The 20,826-nt window shown below is 32.8% G+C and overlaps 2 protein-coding genes and 1 non-coding gene across 16 annotated transcripts in view; 1 reads left to right on the top strand and 2 right to left on the bottom strand.

The window, feature by feature from the left end:
• Window positions 1–5,073: 5,073 nt before the first annotated feature.
• LOC725099 (spermidine synthase) lies at window positions 5,074–9,769 on the top strand. 6 transcript variants are annotated; one of them, XM_001120306.5, is made up of 6 exons: window positions 5,074–5,224; window positions 6,849–7,052; window positions 7,562–7,682; window positions 7,843–8,089; window positions 8,315–8,544; window positions 8,658–9,769. In XM_001120306.5, the coding sequence occupies exons 2-6, from the start codon at window positions 6,922–6,924 to the stop codon at window positions 8,808–8,810; spliced, it is 882 nt and encodes a 293-aa protein (XP_001120306.1). In that variant the 5' UTR covers window positions 5,074–5,224; window positions 6,849–6,921; the 3' UTR covers window positions 8,811–9,769. The 6 variants fall into 6 exon arrangements, with proteins under 6 accessions (XP_001120306.1, XP_006565087.1, XP_006565086.1 ...); XM_006565024.3 differs by having other exon boundaries at window positions 5,121–5,186; XM_006565023.3 differs by having other exon boundaries at window positions 5,124–5,326.
• Window positions 9,770–11,939: 2,170 nt separating this feature from the next.
• The window catches only part of LOC551272 (talin-1), a 63,971-nt gene continuing 55,084 nt past the window's right edge, over window positions 11,940–20,826 (bottom strand). For 7 of the 9 annotated variants that reach the window (XM_026444822.1, XM_026444821.1, XM_026444820.1 and 4 more), the window contains 4 exons: window positions 18,862–20,764; window positions 18,046–18,792; window positions 14,301–14,939; window positions 11,940–13,980 (listed from right to left, as the gene is read on the bottom strand). In XM_026444822.1, coding sequence (XP_026300607.1) covers window positions 13,144–13,980; window positions 14,301–14,939; window positions 18,046–18,792; window positions 18,862–20,764 — 4,126 coding nt within the window. In that variant the 3' untranslated portion in view covers window positions 11,940–13,143. Of the gene's footprint in view, window positions 13,981–14,300; window positions 14,941–16,014; window positions 16,866–18,045; window positions 18,793–18,861; window positions 20,765–20,826 lie in introns of those variants that run through there. The other 2 variants (XM_026444826.1, XM_026444825.1) reach the window with 2 other exon arrangements.
• On the bottom strand, window positions 14,095–14,194 carry Mir190 (microRNA 190). The gene has a single exon (NR_034303.1). It is a non-coding gene; the product is annotated as a microRNA 190 (primary transcript).

Genomic DNA, 20,826 nt, shown 5'->3' with positions numbered 1-20,826 from the left:
ACTTTTATATAGATCATCACTAGACAAATATTCTGTGTATTATTTACTGAAATCGTAGGGAAATTTATTTAACGGATGATACATCAATACGTTTTGTAATTATATAACCAATCGATCTTCCAAGCTTACGTCTTATAAGTGTCCTTGGATTAAGATGACTGAAAAAAAAAAAAGAGAGAAAAAAAATAGTAGGTTAAAAATAGTCGATTAACTACGATCTGTAAATTAGTTAGAAACAATATTTTTCAATCTTGCTAAATACATAAAATCTTGAAAGAAATTTTGAAAATCATTGGATTATCGAAAAATTTCTGTTTACAATTTTTTTTTTTTTTTTTTAATATCTATTTATCTATTCCACAATTTTTACGTTTCACGTAAAAATTCTTAATTCAAATTCAAAATGGACACCTGAAGAGAAAAATCACGAAGCGAAGTGTCGAATGACTTATGAACACGAGGATGTATATATATATATATAAATCCTGCAAGAGAAACGTTCTTCAAGAGAGACAACGAAATGAATGTACAATATAAAATGTGCCTAATTATTATACGCTTTACGAGGGGGAAATTCGCGACAAAAATATAACACGGGAGAATTGGGACGGAGAGAGAAATTGGCGCGAATAGAAGGAAGAAAAAAAAAGAAAGGATGGTTAATCCGCAAATCCGATCCGAGGAGAGGATGATGTAAATTTCCTGGGAGGAACCTGTGCCACCGTTGCCACAGGTGACAGGTGCAATAAGATATCGAAGCTACTTGGTTTAGGTGGTACCTGCTCTCTCTCTCTCTCTCTCTCTCTCCTAAAAATATTTCTGACCCTAGACCGTTCCCTCTTTCCCTCTTCTTTTTTTTTTTTTCTTTTTTTTTTTGTTCCCCTCTCTCCTTCGAGGATCATTAAGGGTCCTTTTGTGATCGAGAATGCAACGTCTGACCGCAACGGTGATCCCCCATCGGTTTTACTACCGGTCGAAAACGCGTTTCTTTCTCGAGGAGGAACTGTCCGTGGAATTCGCTCGTCCGGGATCGCTTCTTCGTCGACTTTAATCACGGTTTAACCTTTTACGCTCGAACTCCTCGTGTTTTATGGGGAGGATGATGATTTGAAAAGGATTACAGGAGTAAATAATATTGAAGTCGAATGAATATTTTTGTGCTACCTTAAGATATATAAAAAGAATTAATTTTTCTGGAAAAGAATTTGAAAGAGAAAGAAACTCGAGGTGGTTCGAGCGTATAAAATTGGATAAGAATGAATCAAGGCTTATTTTCGTCGAATAATAGAAAAGAAAAAATTTTTGCAAGGAAAAAAAGGAAAATTTATTTTTTCCATTTCCATTTTAACGAAAAAAGATATTTGCATACGCTAATTATAATTATTATCGACGTAAAGAGGCGTCTCGTCAGGAAGTAGACAGACAGACATTTGCAAACAATAATAGCTAAATATTCTGATGAGAACAAAATGAGAGCTATTGCAACGTTGTAATTTCTATTTCGAGATACACAGATTAAGATAGGAATGAAATTGCCTATATGTGTATAAGCGTGAAAATGATGGAAAAAGAGAGAATGTGTACAATGTGAAAGTATGCGTGGAAAAAAGTGAGAGAGAGAAAAGGAGAGAGTGTTGAAGAGAAAAATTAAAATATTTTGTACTATTTTTTAACGTATTTGCTGTATAGTTATATATGGAAACGTACAATGTACTGTGTACAACGAACGCCGTTTTGCAGGATGAATTGAAAATTCGCGAACGGTTTAAAAAAATGTCCTGTTATTATCTATGTTATTATAGTTTACGTCGATACACGACTACCTATATTTTTAGATTTATACGAGAGTTAAGCAAGTTTGTAAATTATATTAAGAAAAATGAAATAAAACGTATTAAAAAAAAAATATTGTATCGTCTCTTTATATTTTATCAATTTCCTGCTATCCCTCTTGTTTTCGTAATATTAAAATATGTTTCGAGTATAAATTGAATAAATATATGTTTATAATTTGTATATAAATATAATCTTGGAAATCCACAGTGCGGTTTCACAATAGAAAAAGAAATAAAAATGTGTTTTTAATTATTTCCGCAGTATGTGGTCATACTCAGAGCAAATATAGACAAGAAAAGCAAATAGTGAATGAAGGATAGAGATAGAATAGGAGAAATTAGCGTCATCTTTTAAATGCTATAAATGAAACTAATGTAAACAAAAAGAGTAAAAAAGAGTAAAAAGAGAAGGAAAAAGATAGTGTAAGAATTGATTATTAACGACATCTCTTGAATGCCAAACACATCTAACAGCATCATCTCCTAATGAAAAGAAATTTTAACAGGAATATTTAAATTTAGAATTTTTTGAAAAATTTCATGTGCTACTTTCTTTACAATTATATTCTCTTAATTAAAAGTCGAAATTTTAATCAAAAATTTAAAAATTGAGAATTTTATGAAAAATTTCGCGTATTACCTCCTTCAGAATTATATTTCCCTAATATAAAATCGAAATTTTAGCCAGAAATTTTTAAATTTAGAATTTTTTGAAAAATTTCGTGAGCCACTTCTACAATTATGTTCTCTTAACGAAAAGTCAAAATTTCAGTGACGAAAATTTTTCTTAAAATTTCAATTTTGTAATAGAAGAATGTAATTGAAAAAGAAGAGGCACACAAGAATTTTATATAATTTTATTTTTGTAATATTTAAAAATTTTTTTATCAAAATTTTCGATTTTATATTAGGAGAACATAATTTAAAGAAAATAGCACACTTAAAATTTTTCTGAAATTATATATACTTATCTTTTTTATATTTACTTTTTCAACTTACTTTCCATATAAACTCCATATTTTCAAGAATAAAACATTTTTTTTATTATTTTAGTTATTTCTTCTTATAAAATTAGATATAATCACTCATTTTTATACGTATTTTCTTCATACTTATTTTTTAAATTCTATATTTTCGGAAACAAAATTTTTTTGATCGTTTCATTTAATTGTACCAGTGCTATCTCTTTAGAAAGAAAGTAGAAAAAATAAATTCAGTACCATCTTTTCACCATTTTAGAGAGATATCTTCAAATATCTTCAAATATCAAGAGATGGCGATAGTTCTCAATTCTTGTTCTATCTTATCATGCTTTAAAGAAATATCTTTAATACGCAAAAGAGGGAACTGATGGTCAATTTTTATTTTATCTCTTCTTTTCTTTTCTTTCCATTTACTTTCCTTGTCTACTTACTCTTGATAGAAAATACAAAATATTAATTGAACGCAATTTTTATCATTTTTCTGTCGCAATTATGTATCTAATCTTTAATGTAAAAAATATAGATTATTACAATCTTGGTTTTACGTACTACAACGTATTTTTAGAGTGATAATCTTGCAAAACATAGGATATGTACTTTTATATATATGATACGAATGTTTCGACAGGAGACATCGTTCGACGACAGCGGTTGAATTTAAACAAGCGAAAACTCGGCAACAAAGAGAATAAAAAGAAATTTTAAAGCATTCTTCCGAAAAACGACGCCGTCGAAAGATTCGTTTGTTGAATCTATCAGTTAATTCCTCCAAATACTAATTGTTATTGAATACGAGACAACTCAATATCATATAATAAAATTTATATTATAAACGAAATATTAAGTCACAAATTATTTTTGCAATCTAAGATTTAAAATGTCTATAAAACATAATCATGTTACATTTATTATTTAATTTATAATTATTTTATATGTAAATGATTTTAAAATAATTGAAAAAAATCATTTAATATAAAAAAAAATTGTAAAACTATTACGAAAAAAATCATCGAAATATTAAATTCAAAAATTTAGGAAAATTGAAAATTATAAAATTTAAATTATATTCAAGTAACCTCGACTTCTTGATACCAAATGTATCAAGGTTGAACTCCACATAATCGCAAAATATTTGCCTTATCAACATTCATTCAATGCATTTAAAAAATGCATTTCGATAAGCTATATATAATAAAATTGAATTTTGTACGATGAATTTATTATAAGTTTTTAATTCTCAAGATAATTACAAGCTTTCCTTCGAAACTTTTCTTTTTTGAATTTTAGAAAAAGAACGAACTTTAAAAATACTTTTTAAAGTATTTTTTTTTTTACACAACAATAAAATTTTCTTTCCTTTTTCCTTTTTTTTTTTTTTTTTATAACAGAATGAATAATTTTTTTGTTACACATAATTTCAATATATTTATAATTTTTTTAAAAATCAAATGACAATTGTTTATGATTGAAAATTAAAAAGATTAATTATTTTCCGAAAAATATCATGGTCTCTATATGGAATCTCAGTCAAAAAAGTTATTAATTGATAAGAACGTTATCCTATAAATAAGAGATACATAAATGATCTTTCAGTTTCTTGTTCGAGATAAAATAAATATAGAACGTTGAAGATAATTATACATTACATACTGTTGAACGTAAATTATTTAACAGATATTTAACGTTAAAGCAAGGGTTATCTATTTATTTAATAAGAGAGGAACAAGTTCAACCAATGAGAATAATTTTACTAAAATTTAAAAATTTCGAAGAAAATGATTACGAATAATTATTTTCGTAAAAAAAAAATTGACAAAGAAATCAAAGATCAAAGTTCAAATACGAATGTACAGAGTAAAAAAGAAAAAAAAACTACTTTGGAAAAATTTAAAACACAAATATTTTTGTCGAAATATAATAATCGTTATCAATTATCCATCACGATGTACAATTAGATAAATAAAAAATATTATCGATATGAACCCGAAGAATTTAAAAAAATCAAAATTTTTCAAGAGTTTTTTTTTTTTAGTTTTCCTCGAAATAAAAATAGACGCTCTTTATTTTCGAAGAAATAAAAAAAAAAAAAGAAAAGAAAAGGAGAATAAAATAAAAACATTTCAAGATCATCGAGATAATTTCGAAAATCGAAAAAATCAAAATTCGACCCATCGAGATTCCGATCCATTCGATTTATTGAAAACTAATTTTCGTTACATAGTACAGCGTACACGAGTTATTTTGTCCGCGGTTGAACCGTCATTATCTGGGAGTATATAAGAGGGAAGGAGGTTGATAAGGGCCATCATCCGTTTGGCAAGTAAACTCCCGTCAACTTTCCATTCTCGCTCGTGTTTCCGTTTCAAAGGTCTGCTCGCCGTCATACGTCACTGCTTTGCATACACGGTATACACGTTCACATTAGTCTTTTCGGAATTTAATCGTGCGCGGTGCTGGTAACTCCTCGGTGCAACTTGGTTAAATTAATCGTCACAGTTCCCTCTTGAAGTTAGTGTGCCGATCTTCATCTATTCCAATGAATTAATTTGAATTGGAATTTTTCCACTTGGAATTTATTCCAACAGGCAACATTTCAATAACCGTTTTGTCATCATCGATGCTGATAATATTCTAATTTCTTTCTGAATTTAACATTTTTTTTTTTTTTTTTTTTTTTTGGTGATCCTCATTTATGATTGTGACCTGAAGTGAATGTGTAAAATTTGTTTTTTTTTTTTTACTTGTCAATTAATTTTGGTGATAATTTTGCAATTTGTTTCTTTTATTTTTTTTTTTATATCGTGAGTTTATCTATGAAGTTAGTTTTTGAAATTTTTGGAAATGAAGCCTCTTCGATAAATGAAAACTTGTCGTTCGTGCTGCTGGTGTTCTTTCCTATTTTTTTTTCTCTTCTCTCAATTAATTCGAAACGGGTTTTCTTGAATGTGATTGTCGAGTAATAAAATAAGTAAATAGAAATGGTTAAATAGAATTTTAAATATACTTTATAAAAATCGAATATAATAAAGATTAATAGATTTGTGCTTCGTTGAGAATTAATAAAGAATTATGAATGAAAAAAAGAAGAGAAGAAACTTGTTTTTATCGTTAAATTGTATTGGATTTGAGAAGGACATAGTTAAATACACGTGATTAAATAATACATTAACTTTCAATAATTTAAAATATATTATTGCCAAAAATAAAAAGAAAAAATCAAATATTTAACATAATCAAGAAAAAAAATTTGTACTATCAATTTCGAGTCGATAACAAAAATTACTCGAAAATTAATAAAACTAAAACTATGATCCAAAATTTTTAAATTGTGTTTATTATCTGAATTCTTCAACTGCTAATTAATAGTCGAATGTTTACATTTCATACACGTGACTTTCTAGTTTATAAGATATAGTTTATGACAATGCTTAAGACACCTGATATAATGTTTATTTGTCAAACTATTTTGTAAAAATAATCTTAAATTCACTCAAATATAAAATTGTTTCTTTAAACACGATCGAATAAATTAACAATAATAATAATAATAATTAACCATTCAAAGCGATTAAATTTCAAGAGAATTTATTTCTTCTCGCACTTGACTCTCACGCATCTTTTAAATTATCGTCCCACATAATTTTTACAACATTTTAACATTACCAAGCGTTTAAATCTTTACACGATTATTTCCCTTTGCATTAACAACGAAAACAACTCCTTTTCACCCATTCACAACAACAAAAACTGTTTTTTTTTTTTCGGGGAAAAGGTTAATAACGTGACAAACAACAACACGTATAATAACGTGGAAAGCAAGCCATATATACCGGGTCAACAGCTGGATACTGGCAGCACGAATACACGAGTGACAAACGAGTTTCGCCATTTCTTCTTTCAAGTTACCCGCTCCGCAGTTGTAGTGGAAGTGGCGATCCGTGTCGTAGGGAAACATGTTTGGCCGCATAAAAAAGTTAGCACTTTTATTTTCCTCGTCCACGATTAACCGACCGACGGTGTCTACTTCCAGTTGAATCTCGAAACCGTGAACAGAACACCGGTGTGGTGTGAACAAGCGAGAACAAGAGGCGGAAAAAGGAGAAATGGATGCGATCAAACCTGGATGGTTCAGTGAAATTAACGATCTGTGGCCAGGTGTATCATTGTCCCTCGAGGTCGTCAAGGTACTCCATCGAGAACGATCGCAGTATCAGGACGTGATGGTGCTCGAAACGTAAATATTGCGCATTTACTTGCTTCCCTCTGGGCTTTCGCTTCTTGGTAATAAATGAAATAATTAGAGGAAATAATTGGAGGATCGTTCGGATAAACGATTTGCTTTGAAATATGATCGGAAATCTGTTTATAAGGAATATATCGAAATTAAAATTTAAAAAGAAATAAAGATATATCGAAATTTATTTTTTCTATGTTTCGATATATTTTTGATATATTTTTATTTTAATAACGCGTCGTGAAGTTTTATATAAAATTATGTCGATTTTAAAAGTAATTTTTTCGTAATTTATTTAATTTTTTTCCTCGAAATATATGAATTTTTTTATCGTAATGCAATTTCTTTATCTTTTCCTTTTCTTTTTTTTCTTGTTAAGAAAAATATTAACGGAAATATACGAATCGTAAAAATAGAAAGAAAGAGAGCAGAAAGGAATTGAAGTTGAAGTAAGTTAGTGATTTTGTCATTATTTCAAAAGGAACTTGTTTTTAATTACACGTATACAGGAAATCACATGGAAGGACCCTAATTTTAGATGGTATCATTCAGTGCACGGAGAGAGACGAGTTTTCGTATCAGGAGATGATTGCTTTCCTACCATTGTGCAGCCATCCAAATCCAAAAACTGTAAGTTTCTACGTCTGTCAAATATTTAAAAAAAAAAAAAAAAAACAAGAATTATATACATTATTTAAAATTATTCTTAATTATTTCTAGCGTTTTTTTTCTTTATTCCAATTAAAAATTGTGACAAGCCTGTTATCCTTTGTGTTTTTGTCTCTGTCAGGTTTTGATAGTTGGAGGTGGAGATGGCGGAGTTGCTCGCGAAGTAGCTAAACATCCACAGGTGGAACGGATCGTGCAAGTCGAGATCGATCCAAAAGTGTTAGAGGTATCGAAAAAATACTTGCCCTCGATGGGTGTCGGGCTGGATCACCCTAAAGTCACGCTTAACATAGGCGATGGTTTTCAATTCTTGAAGCAACACAGTGGCCAATTTGACGTTATAATCACCGATAGCAGTGACCCGGTCGGTAAGTAGATTTCTTATAAAAATAAAAATATATATTGAAAACGAATACACGTATATTCATCGATCAATAAATAATCATTAAATATCATTGTTGTTATTCGTAATTGGAAGATTGTGTTATTTAAATGTTACACGTCACGAAGTGAAGAAATATAATACAAATATTTTGAACGAAATTCGTTGATAAAAAACTGAATGAGATGAAAAATGTTTATTAATTTAATAGGTCCGGCAGAGTGCCTATTTCAAGAATCATACTTTAATCTAATGAAAAGTGCGTTGAAACCAGATGGAATCGTTTGCAGTCAAGCGGGGACTGCGTGGTTGAACCTCGATCACGTGACGCAAACATTGCAACGTTGCAAATCTTTGTTCCCAGTTGCGTCTTATGGCGTTGTTTCCGTGCCTACTTATCCTACAGGTCAAATTGGATTCGTGCTCGGGGGATTAAATCCTGTAAATTTCAATTTTCTCTTTCTATTCCTCACTTACTTTCAATGTATTCATTTTATTTTATTTCTTCTCACGATGATACATATCTTCAAATGAGCGTAAATATATTATTTCAGGAAACGAATTTCAAGGAGCCAACAAAAGTTTTCAACGACACCGAGCTTGACCAGATGAATATGAAATACTATAACGATCAAGTGCATCGGGCAGCATTTATTCTCCCAAGGTTTATAACAAAGGCATTGGACAAGTCACTCGCTAAAAACTAGTCGTCAAATTTCTCTTAAAGGAATAATTTAAAACTTTTTTTTTCTTTTATAAAATTGAAGACTTTTAACGCATCGGAAATATCATTGTCGCCGCTTATTTGTTCAACTACCTCGTATTCCAATCACGTGAATAATCATCAAAATGTATATCTTATATCGCTTCGATCCACATTATTCGAGTATATATTTCGCATCAATTTTTTTTTTAATTGTTCACAATTAATGAATGATTCAACGATCGAATTAAAATAATTTAAATATCCTGTTGAATTCTTTAAGTCCTGATTTGTATAATACGTATCTTCTTTCTTTTTCGATCAAATTTTTGTACTACTATTAAATATATTCGAAAACTATCGAGTATTCGAGAAATAAATATTCTGAATATTTCACGTATACAATTTTTCTTACATTGTGATCAAACTCTAAGAATATTTGTAGCTTCACGATATTGTAAGGACTTAAAGAATTAAAATCGTACATACATATATATATATATCTTTCACTTTTGTCATTCATTTACCACAAAATACGTAAGATAAAAAGAAATGGAAAGTTTCACAGTTTCGAATGAGACCCACGACAATGAAATGTTAGAAACTCTTTATTATTTTTTTAATATAATTAATAGGGCTAATACCTACACTCGAGAATAGTCGTTGTAATATAATTATAATGAAACAATATTCATCGTCATAATCATCTCGTAGCTGTACGTACATTGTAATTAATAATAATAATAGTAATAATAATAATAATAATAATAAAATTAATATTAATAATAAACCAATAATATAATATAATCTAATATAATAATATAATATTACAACTTGTATAACATTCCACGATAAGATTTAATTATATTAATTGTATTAAATACAATGGATTAAAAATATCCTGTATATAAATCTGGATTGTCAAAAAACAATGAATATAAAGTGTTTTAAAATTTGTAAAAACCGTCTCTCTTTCTCTCTCTCTCTCCCTCTCTTTTCCACCGCTCTTTTCTTCCTTTTTTAACATTATCTTATATTTTATGACATATACATATATTTAATACATAATAATATATAGAGAATTATCTATCGTATATCATCTTCCTTCCAATCTTTATTATTTGTATCTATATAATATTTAATTTTCTATATATCATGGCACTCTATAAGTATATATGTATATATAAAATAAAAATACGATTGGCGATCGTTCTGAAAATATATAACGCTAAATGCAATGTAAATATATATATACACGTACATATATATTCATATACTTGTGTATAGATCCCTTTGAAAAGAGAAAAAGTATTTAACAATAATAATAAAAAATGTATCTCCTCGCTTTTTTTTTTCTTTCCTCTGGAAATGTTTGTTTTTTTCGTACAAAGGGATCTTCTCTTTTCTTCCTTTTTTTCTTTTTCTTCTTTTTTTTTTTTTTGCAATCATGCTATCGAACATTAGTAAAGCATCTGATATTTTTGGTAATATACGAAAATCTTACGAATTCTCTACGTAGCATATATAATAATGAAAAAAAGCGGCAGCTCGTTTAGACTCAGGCACTTTTTCCTTTTCACCATTTATGGATTCGTCAAATCTTTTTCTTTTTTTTTACTTTTTTCCTTTTTTTCTTTACGCGAAATATTTATAACATCTATGTACAAATTCTTCACTTAGCTTCGAAAGACTAACGATAATTGCACTAATCAATCACTTGGAAACCTGGCCTGTGCAGACCTTCCAATCAATTTTCAAAAGAATGTTTTTTCCACGCTTTGAAATATCTCCTTTTCATTCATCTATCTAAATCGAATTCCTTCTCTTCTCAAGTTCAAACATATGATCAAGAAAAAAATATACAAAGAAATTACAAATGCTTGGAAGTAATAGAGCTGTTACATTAGCTGTTATATATAATTCCAATATAAAAATTGTTCAAAATTTGTAAAAATTTGTATAAAATTGATATATTTCTCGTGTATAAAGTGATCTTTTATATATATATAAAATCTAAAATTGAAAAAGAAAAAAATTGTTTACAAATGCTTATTTTATTTCATGACAATGATTCCATGATATTGAATAACACAATATCCACGTATAATTGAATTATATTTAATAAAAACCATAATGATTCGTGTTTAATTTCAAGAGAATTAAAGATTTTGTTTCTGGTTACGACTTTTAATTAAAAGCACAAATGTATTTTCTGTTTTTAAAATTCTTTTTTAACATACATTTCACTTTTAATGATTATTGGCATTTTTATACAAATTTCATTAAAATATATATATATATATATATATATATATATATATATATATATATATATACTATAATTATACTTTAATCAAGCCTCTTTAAATGTGCATAACTTTTATATTAATTTTCATTACTTGTGTTAATATTATTTTTTTCTTTTTCTTGTCAAAAAAGCTTAATCTTCGCAGTAACAAAAATAAATGATCTATTCTAGGATGTTTCATGATAAATATTTTCTCCAATTTTTGTTATAATGTTTTTTTGTATGTTCAGCAATTATTTGTATCTAATTTTATTCTATTGCTATTTTATTGTTAATTGCATTTAATATACAAGATGATTCTAAAAATTAAAAAAACTTTATCATTTAATTTAATGAAAAATAATTTTCATAAAATATAGTTACTATTTAACTCTAACTTAATATCTAAATTTCTTAAGAAATAAAAATTTTTATCTTTAAAAAATCCAACAATAAGAAAAGAATTAAATTATGTGCAATCATCTATTCCAAAATTAAATGAATAAATCATACAAATTATTGACACTTTTTTTTTAAATATTTTACAATTGCACAATTTTATGAAAAAGAAAAATAATAATAAGTAATTTGTTGTATTTGTTGTACCATACATTTATAAAAAAAATATATATATATATATAAGAAGAAAAAAGATAAAAAAGATAGTCTTTTCATAAAATTTAACTATCCAATATTCTCATTTATATATCTTTTTCTATTCAAATTTGCTCGCATTAAAATTTGTTAAAATCTACTTGAAACTTAGAATTATCCTACGTAGTACTCGTGTGCAAGATTTGGCTATATATAAGATTTTTTACAAATCTTTGTGTTATGTTGTGTTAGGTTTAAAAAAGCTGATTATCAAATCTCTTATTAAAGTGTAAAAAAAAAAAAAAAAAACCACCAAATTATCAAGCCATCGTACATGATGAGCAACGAGCAAAAGATAATGTAGAAAGATAATGTAGAAAGACAATAAAAAAAGATAATGAAGAAAGATAAGTTCAAGTAACGATTATTAATTGTCAGAATGAACAAAGACTTAAACAATAATGTTAATCCCAAGAAAAACGGAAAATGTTAAGGGAAAACAGGTGAAGACTCTGTGGGATTAGACCACACATTGTCGGAAAGTTAATAAAATTAAATGATATGTTGCTTTTCTTGTTAATCTGTGATCTTAAACTTAAAATTATGATAAATTAGATCTAAATTAAATCAGGTGTATAACGACTATTAAATCGTTTGTCTAGAAAACCAAAGAATAAAAAAAAGAAACATCGATTCAAAGAAACATCTTTCTTCCTCCGATCTTATATGATTATTCTCTTAACAGTTAAATATAAATATATATTTTAAAAAGTGCAGATTCTATGAAATTATCTCAAGTCCATTAAACTCTTCCTCGAGAATGTAAATACAAATATTCTTTGTGTAAATTTGCATATTTTTTCAAAAAATTAATTCAAAAGGAAGAGCAAAAGTAAATATTTTATCAAAGTAGTAAAAATCGTCGAAACGAAAAAATGTGTAGAAAAATGTGCTCTGTAGTTTTTTTCAATCATTGTTCGTGTTAAATTGATAAAGATAAGTTCGTGGAAAAGATGGACGGTTATAGTCGAATCAAGAATTATTCTTATAAAAATCTAATTGCGAAAGCATACAGTTAATTCTAGCTAAGGGCACTTTTCTATCGTATCATCGCAAAGATTATTATAGACTAATGCAATTCTATTATCATTATATTTGACGTATCGAGATACCAAAAGTGATAATATTTAAAAAATTCTGATTTCGAGTATTTCTTGCCATTCGAATATATTTCATATTTATGGACGTAAATTGTAAATTTAGTAATATTGCTTCCGAATGTAGTATAGAAATTTGAATATTCATTGAATACGTTCCACAATCATATCATCTATTGTTTGGAGTATTCGAAATACGATCAAAATTCCATTGACAAAATTTCATGATTAATTGCTTTTGAACGCAAATAGTACTATTCTTCTTAACAAAATCTAACTTCTTTTTCAATGAATTGACATTAATATTGATTTAAATTTATATTTTTCTTCTCTAAAGTGCTCTGCGTAGAGTGAACCTTTTCTGGACTGACCAGAGTCTGTCTATCCATAGAAAGTTGGCTAATATTGTGCGATGTAGAATGATGTTGATACATGTTATAACTCATCTGTGATTGAGTCTCATAAGATCTGGTCTCGTATCTGGTTGTGTAGCTCTCATAGCCGCTCTGTTCAGGTTCTGTGTCAGTGTCAGCCAGGTCTGGCCGATTTTTATACTTTGCCTGTCGTATAGCAGTGAGTCTACCTCTAGCCTCCTCCAGTTCTCTCTCAATACGCAGTACCTCCGATCTGGCGTTTATCTCCTGAGCTATACCACCCACCATTCTGCGGTTCAAAATCAATGATCTGTCCTCCTCTTGCTGAATAGCCTGTTGAGCTGCTCTCACTAAATTATCTGTGGCGCGTTTCACAGCATTTCCAGCCGCTTGCAAACGTTTCGTGCTGTCGCTGTCTGGATCCGCCTTTACTTTGCAAGCGACCAACAACTGTGCTGTGCTGCTGGCTACTTGTTTCGCGCTGGAAATCAATTTCTCCTCGGAGCTGACACCTTGCACCAAAGCGTTTGCCGACTCCACCAGGCTGTGAGTAGCCGCTGCGACCATTCTCGCGGCAGAAATTAAACCTTCGGACCATTGGCCATCGTCAGAGCTGGTCAAAGGTGTACGAGATACTTTCCCCGTGGCTATTAACTCTCTTTGAGCGGCGCTGGCCGCTTTTATAAGCGCTGATGTTGCGGCAGCGATTGACTTGGCCGCCTCGAGGATCATCTCGTCGAAGTTCATGTCTTCGTTCGCCTCCTGCAAGAGAGAGAACGAAAAATGTAGAAAAAATGTTGGCAAACATCACCGAATTTTCGATTACCTGAATAATTAAACGGCAATTTATCTTACCATCAATAAATACTCGACGATTTTTCTGACCACCATAATAATATGTTTGATTCCTGGTCGATTCTTTAAAAAACAACCAAGAATATCAAACATATCTTACGGAAACCAGACGACTTGTTTGTGTGCTTTTACAGGATTTTGTTTATTTTTTTTTCTATTTAAACAATTCTGTCCCTTCAATTCTGGGTTTCTCTTTTCAATTAACTTAATCTTAAAACAAAACTCACCTGTATACTCCTTCTAGGTCTCAAGCTGGCTAGCTTCTTTGCGGCAGCATCGATGCTCGCAGCGGCCCCCAACAATTCATTTTCAGCGATGACAGTCGGATCGTCAGGATCCACCCAATCATTGCCCTTCAGCAATTCGGCAACGGCCACCAACTCGGTTACGCTTTGAGCTATCTTTCTGCTAATCGGGGGCAACGTGTGCTTCGCGTCACTACTTCTCGACGCGATTTGAAGGATGGCTTGCAACAATTCCCTGTAATTAATGGCGACATCGTGGCCAGCTTGAAGCGTTCTGTCCCGCAACTCGGCCGTTTCAGCGCAATTATACGCGGCTCCTTTGCAAATTGTCAACATGTCGCTAATGGCCTTCCGTCCCATGTTCGCAGCCGCGATTATGTCGTCCTGTTTGCAACTGTTCCCGGCAGCCACCGCCTTAGCGGTCGACATAGTGATGCTTTTCGTGCAACGGACCAGATCTTCAGGGGTGACGTTCGTCTTTTGGATCTCTTGGGTGTTCAACGCGCGGATCTCTTGAGCTATGGCCTCGATAGTCGATTCCAATGCCCTTGTGCCACGAGTGTGTTCATCCTCCACCGCCTTCACAGTTTTCAACAGGGACGTAACGTTGGTCACCATCACCTGAACACGAAAATTAACGGAGGAAATTAATGATTGTGATTGATGATGAACAGACGAGATCTGGGTACCGTTTCTTATGTACTCATCAATTGAAGATGGATGTGAGAAATATATCAATGAATATTATAATAATAATAATATAATAATAATAGTAATAATATATGTATCTAAAAATCATGTAATTTTAACGAGAGTAATTAGAGTAATTTTTATGCTTCTCATTTTTATGGATAAAATAAATTTTTGTGATTACGTGATTTTTAGATGTGTGATCCTCTACAGAAATGAGATATGAAATATGTTATAAGGTTAATACAATTGTTATCAGCTGCATGTTTTGAATAAAATGGCGATGACGAGATGTTCTGTTACACAAGAACCTTGAGAAAAGTTAATAATGTGTTTTTTTTTTTCTTTGTACGTTGTTAGTGGATTTACAATATTATTCGCTGAAAAGTGATATTAGAAAATAAGATAAGCGTAAAATTAATCTCTTTTTTTCTTTTCAATTTATTTTAACTCGATGAATATCGGATGAATTTTTATTTAACGATATTTCCTATTTATTATGTAAGTATAAGAAATTTGTAAATTGCCGAGAAGAAAATTTGAAATATTTATCACAAGATTAACTCGTTAATTTATTATTAAATGTGAGAAAAACCGCGTAAAAATTCTAATCTGCATAAAAAAAATGTTATTATCATTTTTAAATTTGCTTTAAGAAATGGCAAATAGAATAATTAATTTTTCCAATTAGTCGACGAAGCATTAAAGCACTGGATGCTATTAATCGTTAATGCACACACATCGTTTGCAATGTATAATGTACATACCTAAAAGTTGCTTTGTTTTAAAAAAAAAAAAAAAAAAAAAATTTTTTCTGCCCACAGGACGGATTAATAATATGCTCATATATGAAGGGGATGTATGGAGTATATGAATTTTATGATTTTTATTTCGTCGTTACAAAAAGAAAAAAAAAAGAAGGGGGAGAGAGAAAGAGAGAGAGAGAGAAAGAGAGAAAAAAGAAGGAAAGATGATGTATGATACAAAAAAGTATAAGTAAATAACCTCGACTAAAGCACGATACAATTGTTTCATAGCAAGAATGATGTCTACAATACTATGTGAATGACTAAAAGTACAGCAATAAGCGCATCGTGTTTCTTTACTATACCGTGTTTTTTTTTTTTTTTTAATATTATTAATAATTATTCGATTTTGTATTATTTCGTATTATACTTGTAACGTTTACAGGGAACTAATATATCATACGATATATGCTACAGTATCATACGTAGTAAAAATCGAAACTGTTCGAAAAGAACTTGAAAAGTGCAAATTTGAGAGTGCAAAGTCGTCACCAAGTTCTTTTTCAACTAACAAATTGAGAGAGAGAAAAAAAAATTGTTTAACATTGGAATTTTCTGCGAGTATTCATAGGTTTTTCATTTCAACCCTTTCTGGTACTAATGTTTCTTAATTTTCCCCCTTATCCTATATATATACACATATGCTATCTTCCAATAATTAAATCAATTTTTCACATCGTAAGTTAATTTGAGAATACGCTTGAATAAGAAAAAAAAAGTATTTGCAATAAATAGAAATAGAGAAATAAAATAAAACTGTAAACTGTTTCTTCTCGCTCTCATCGTCCAATTTATAATGTACCAAAAGGGCAATTGTCAGATTCATAAACGATCGAAACGAATCGATGGGCGTACAAAAAAGACTCGATCAATCAAGCTTCGGCTACATGAGCAACAGCAAATCGGAAGTTCGCTGAGACGGTTGTTCGCTCTCTGAGGCCGAGAGCAGACGTATCAGCTCCTCCTCTTGATCAGAGACGAACCATTCGGACTCCGAGCCGCCGACGTCACTCAGAGGCATCAGCTGCTGGTGTAGCTGCTGTTCTAACACCTATCCGGATCGGCCAGACCAAAATCGTCAATGAAAACTCACAATTAAAGTCCACCAACAAGTGTTCGTGTTGTGAAAAATCTTTTGCAAAAATTATTTTCTTTTTTTTTTTTTGTCATCTTTAATTTTGTTCAAATTAAATCTCAAATCATCTTAATAAAGCAGGAAAAAAGAAAGAAAAAGAAAAAAAAAAACAAGCTGAATATATAAAGATATGTATATATACTCTTTTTTGGTTGAAGCAAAAATCTTGTTCTGCTTGTTGCACAGCTCTACATATGTATGATCCAAAGGAACACAGAAGTATATGTATAATATAGTGTCACACACATGAAAGAAAAGATGGAACATCGAACTAAATGGGTAGTATGCAAGGTGGACTTTAATTGTTTTTCTTTCTTTTAACAGTGAACGTTTTGGTCGAGCCACGAGAGATCTTTTTATCCAATATCTCGTGAGCGAGATTATTGAGAATTGTTTCAGGCTTACATTTTTGTATATTCTTGTATTCTTTTCTTTTTTTTAGTCGGTTAGAGAGGTGAAACGGAAAAATTCATCGATTAAAGTCCACCCAAAATAAAATAACGGGAATTTGGTTCTTTGTTAAGCGTGAAGACCAAATTTAGTGTGTTAACGAGAGAAATAAATAACAAGCGCTGTTAGATTCGTCGCAATGTATCCTGCTTTGCTTCTTTCCTCCATTAAGAATTAATAGCAAAATTTGTCGCTGCGGTTAATCAAAGCATTTCCCAATTAGATTTATACTGTATTTATTTGGAATTATCAAATACTTGAATGATTTATTTATTCCTATTTTAAGAAAAAAATTTTGAAGGTAAAAAAGTTTTTTCCCAAATCATTCACCTCCCCTGTTTACTAATAACAGATTCAGTCTCTAATAAGGAAAGCTCATAATAGCTAATAAAAAAAAAAATAAAAAACGAGCAACATTTTAGTCACATGTATCTTCCACAAAGCTCTATTTCCCTTTGATGTATCTGTATCGTTGCCATTCCATCATAGGCTTTAATTACTCAAGCGTCTCTCCAAGACCATAGTTAATGCTAAGCCAACAATGAAGAGGCTCCTTCATTCATCCGCAATATCAATCACAAAGCTCAAAAAAAAAGAAAAAAAAAGGTAAAAAAAAAAATGGTTAACAAAGAAAGTTAGATCTTACCTTGGCCGAGTCCTTTAAATGGGCCATACTGGGATCGTTGATAGGCTTTCCACTGGCTGCTTTGGTAGCGTGTATCAGATCCCCAAGAGCAGAGGCCACATCCTTCACCGCGTTGATTAGCATTACTTGAGCTTCAGGATTCTGGCTACCCAAACTGGCAGCTCCATACTTGACAACCTCAGCAAGCTGAACTATCGTTGAGACTGCGTTTTGCGCCGCGACTGCCAATTGCTCTTGAGACGAGGCCGCACCAGCCACCAACGTTTTGGTATCTTCTACCAAAGCCTTGGCCGTCTTTAAGATGTTCTCTCGATGATCGGCAAAAGTGTCGCCTTCGTTTTCAGCATGCAAGGTTCCAGCAGTGGCGAACATGATCGTGGTGTCCAGGTCGCCGATAATACCTGACACGGTGCTAGCAGCATTGATGCAAGCTTGCGTACCTCTGGAACCAGCCTGCAAGGCAGCCAACACCTGGGACACCTTCTCGGTGACGATCTTGCTGTGCTCTGCAATCTCTCTTTGCGCATAGGCATCGCCCGGTGACATCTGACAAGTTCCTGTTGCTCGAACGATGTCCACGCAAGCTCTGCCCAGCTCTTGCACACCTGTACGAAGTCTTGCAGACACGTCAGCGTTGGATGCAGCTGCTGAGGCGCCGGACGTATCGCGGGCCAGCTGAGTGTACTTGTGGGAGATGTCCACTGCGAGGGGGCCTAGTCTGCCTACGTCGGTGCTGGATTTCGTCGACTGAAATTGAATGAAAATTTTAATAATCAGGTTGATTGTTTTTGATCAATTGTATTTTTCATAGTTTACCATTTCCTGTGCCAGCCGAGCAATTTCCTTAGCAGCCTCCACCATTCTTGTTTGATAATCCACGTACGAATCCACAGTGTCTATAGTGGACATCCTATGATCCTCCAATCTAACCATGGCACGAGAAATGGTATCGATCAACCCGGTAACAATACCGTTTGATGTCGAGATGGTTTCCAAAGTATTTTGCAATTCCTGCAACGCGTCTTTCATCGATTCCACCGTTTCATCGACTTCGGCGTGCAAAACGATTGCCTTCGAATTGCCACCGGACTCCTTCGTCACGCAGACAAGCTGCAGGGCGGATTCGGTAACGGTTTTCGTTTGATCCAGCAGCACCATCTGTTGTTTCGAGTGCACCATGTTTGAGGCAGCGCCGATAGCACCGGAAACCAATGGTTCGCAATACAAAGCGATCTGATTGACGGCGTGTCCCACGTTTTCGGCTTCGTACTTGGCAGCTGTTCGAAGAGGTTCCAGTTTTTCTCGCAATTCGCTGGCGCTGCTCTCCATTTGATCGGTGAATCCTTGCACCGTGTTCTCTCTCCGCGGGACCAACGCCTGTGAAACAGCGCTTAGCGACGCGGCGTCCAGCTCGCGAATCCTGGCCGACAATTTTTCGATCGCTGCATCGCACTCCTTCTGCCCAGGCGCCTTGTCGCGGATGGAAGCAACCAGAGACTTGATCGAATCACTGACATTCTTGCTATGATTTGCCAACAATTGCCAAGTTGGGGGATCTTTGGGACTGATGGCTAGACTCTTAGCAGCACGCACCATCGCGCAGGAACCGTCGATGATTGCTTTACCCGCGCTTGTTATCGGTTCCTGGGCAGCTCTGGCAGCTATTGATATCTTGGCCGGTTGACTGGCGAATTCTGGTGATCCGGCAAACGTGCACAGATTGTCGACAGCTTCCAGAAGAGGCTTGGTAGCCTCCGCGCACTTCTCCCTGTTGGCTTCGGAATAATTCTGATCCAACGCTTTGATCTCCTTCACCAGAGCTGACGTGGAATTGGCAACATCCTTGGCCGATTGAACGAAGTGCCGTTTGGCGACCGGATTGCTGGTTTTGTTCGAAGCTTCGCGACAAGCGTTGCAGAGAGCGCTGGTGTATTTGGCGATCATGGTGGCTGCTGAAAGAACTTGCTGCTCGGTGCTCGTGGGATTGCCAAGACTCTGGCAACCGGTATGAATAGCCTGAGCAGCTCTGAGGAACTGAGCTTGGTCCACCAAGCCTGGTTTCCCAGCCACCGATGTTGGGTCGCTCACACCGGCTAGGTATGCAGCTTGGGCGGCCGCTTCTATCAGGCCGCAGATTGAAGACGACACTCCTCTGACGGCCACCGAGAATTGCTCGTGTTCCGATTTCTTCGCATGGTTAGCTATGCCTGTCATACCATCGCCGAGACTCTTGCTCTTCTCCATCACTGTTTCGAGGCATTCGAAGTAACTCGCGTCGGATATTGGCTCGCTAGGATTATCAAGAAGTGACCTCATCGATTGTATGTTTCTGATGGCGTTGTCGCATTCGTTTTGTCCAGGCGCGGCTGACGTGCAAACGTCAACTAGATAATTGATGGAATCTGTTACCGCTCGGGCAGCAGCCGACAATTGGTTCTTGGCGTTCGGAGCACTCGGGTCGGCTGCCACAGATTTGGCAGTCACCAGAAGCTTGCTTGATGTCATGCTCACGTTCTTCAACGAGACTACCATCTGTGTTCGAGTTTCGATGGCTGTTTGACCGGCCATTTCCATGCCAACACCCAACAAATCTCCAAATGCATTGGTGAATTGCTTGGAAGAACTAGCTAATTGCACAGGGGAACGTACCGATGATACCACGTTCGATGAGGCATCGTTCAGATTCGCAGCTGCGTTATTAAGATCACTTTGCAGTTGTCTATAAAAGAAAAATTGATACATGTATACTTTTTAGACGATAATGAAGTAAAAATCTCAAAG

This window comes from Apis mellifera, linkage group LG13, assembly GCF_003254395.2.
Source record: "Apis mellifera strain DH4 linkage group LG13, Amel_HAv3.1, whole genome shotgun sequence".
Classification (NCBI taxonomy): domain Eukaryota; kingdom Metazoa; phylum Arthropoda; class Insecta; order Hymenoptera; family Apidae; genus Apis; species Apis mellifera.
Note: the sequence above shows the minus strand (reverse complement) of the source record. Positions and strands in the feature narration are given on the sequence as shown.

Bases quoted from the DNA above. Each gene is read 5' to 3' on its own strand.
- LOC725099 (XM_001120306.5), top strand. From the start codon at position 6,922: ATGGATGCGATCAAACCTGGATGGTTCAGTGAAATTAACGATCTGTGG. The intron at 8,090-8,314 runs GTAAGTAGATTT...TTAATTTAATAG, and splicing joins CGATAGCAGTGACCCGGTCG to GTCCGGCAGAGTGCCTATTT. The intron at 8,545-8,657 runs GTAAATTTCAAT...ATATTATTTCAG, and splicing joins TGCTCGGGGGATTAAATCCT to GAAACGAATTTCAAGGAGCC.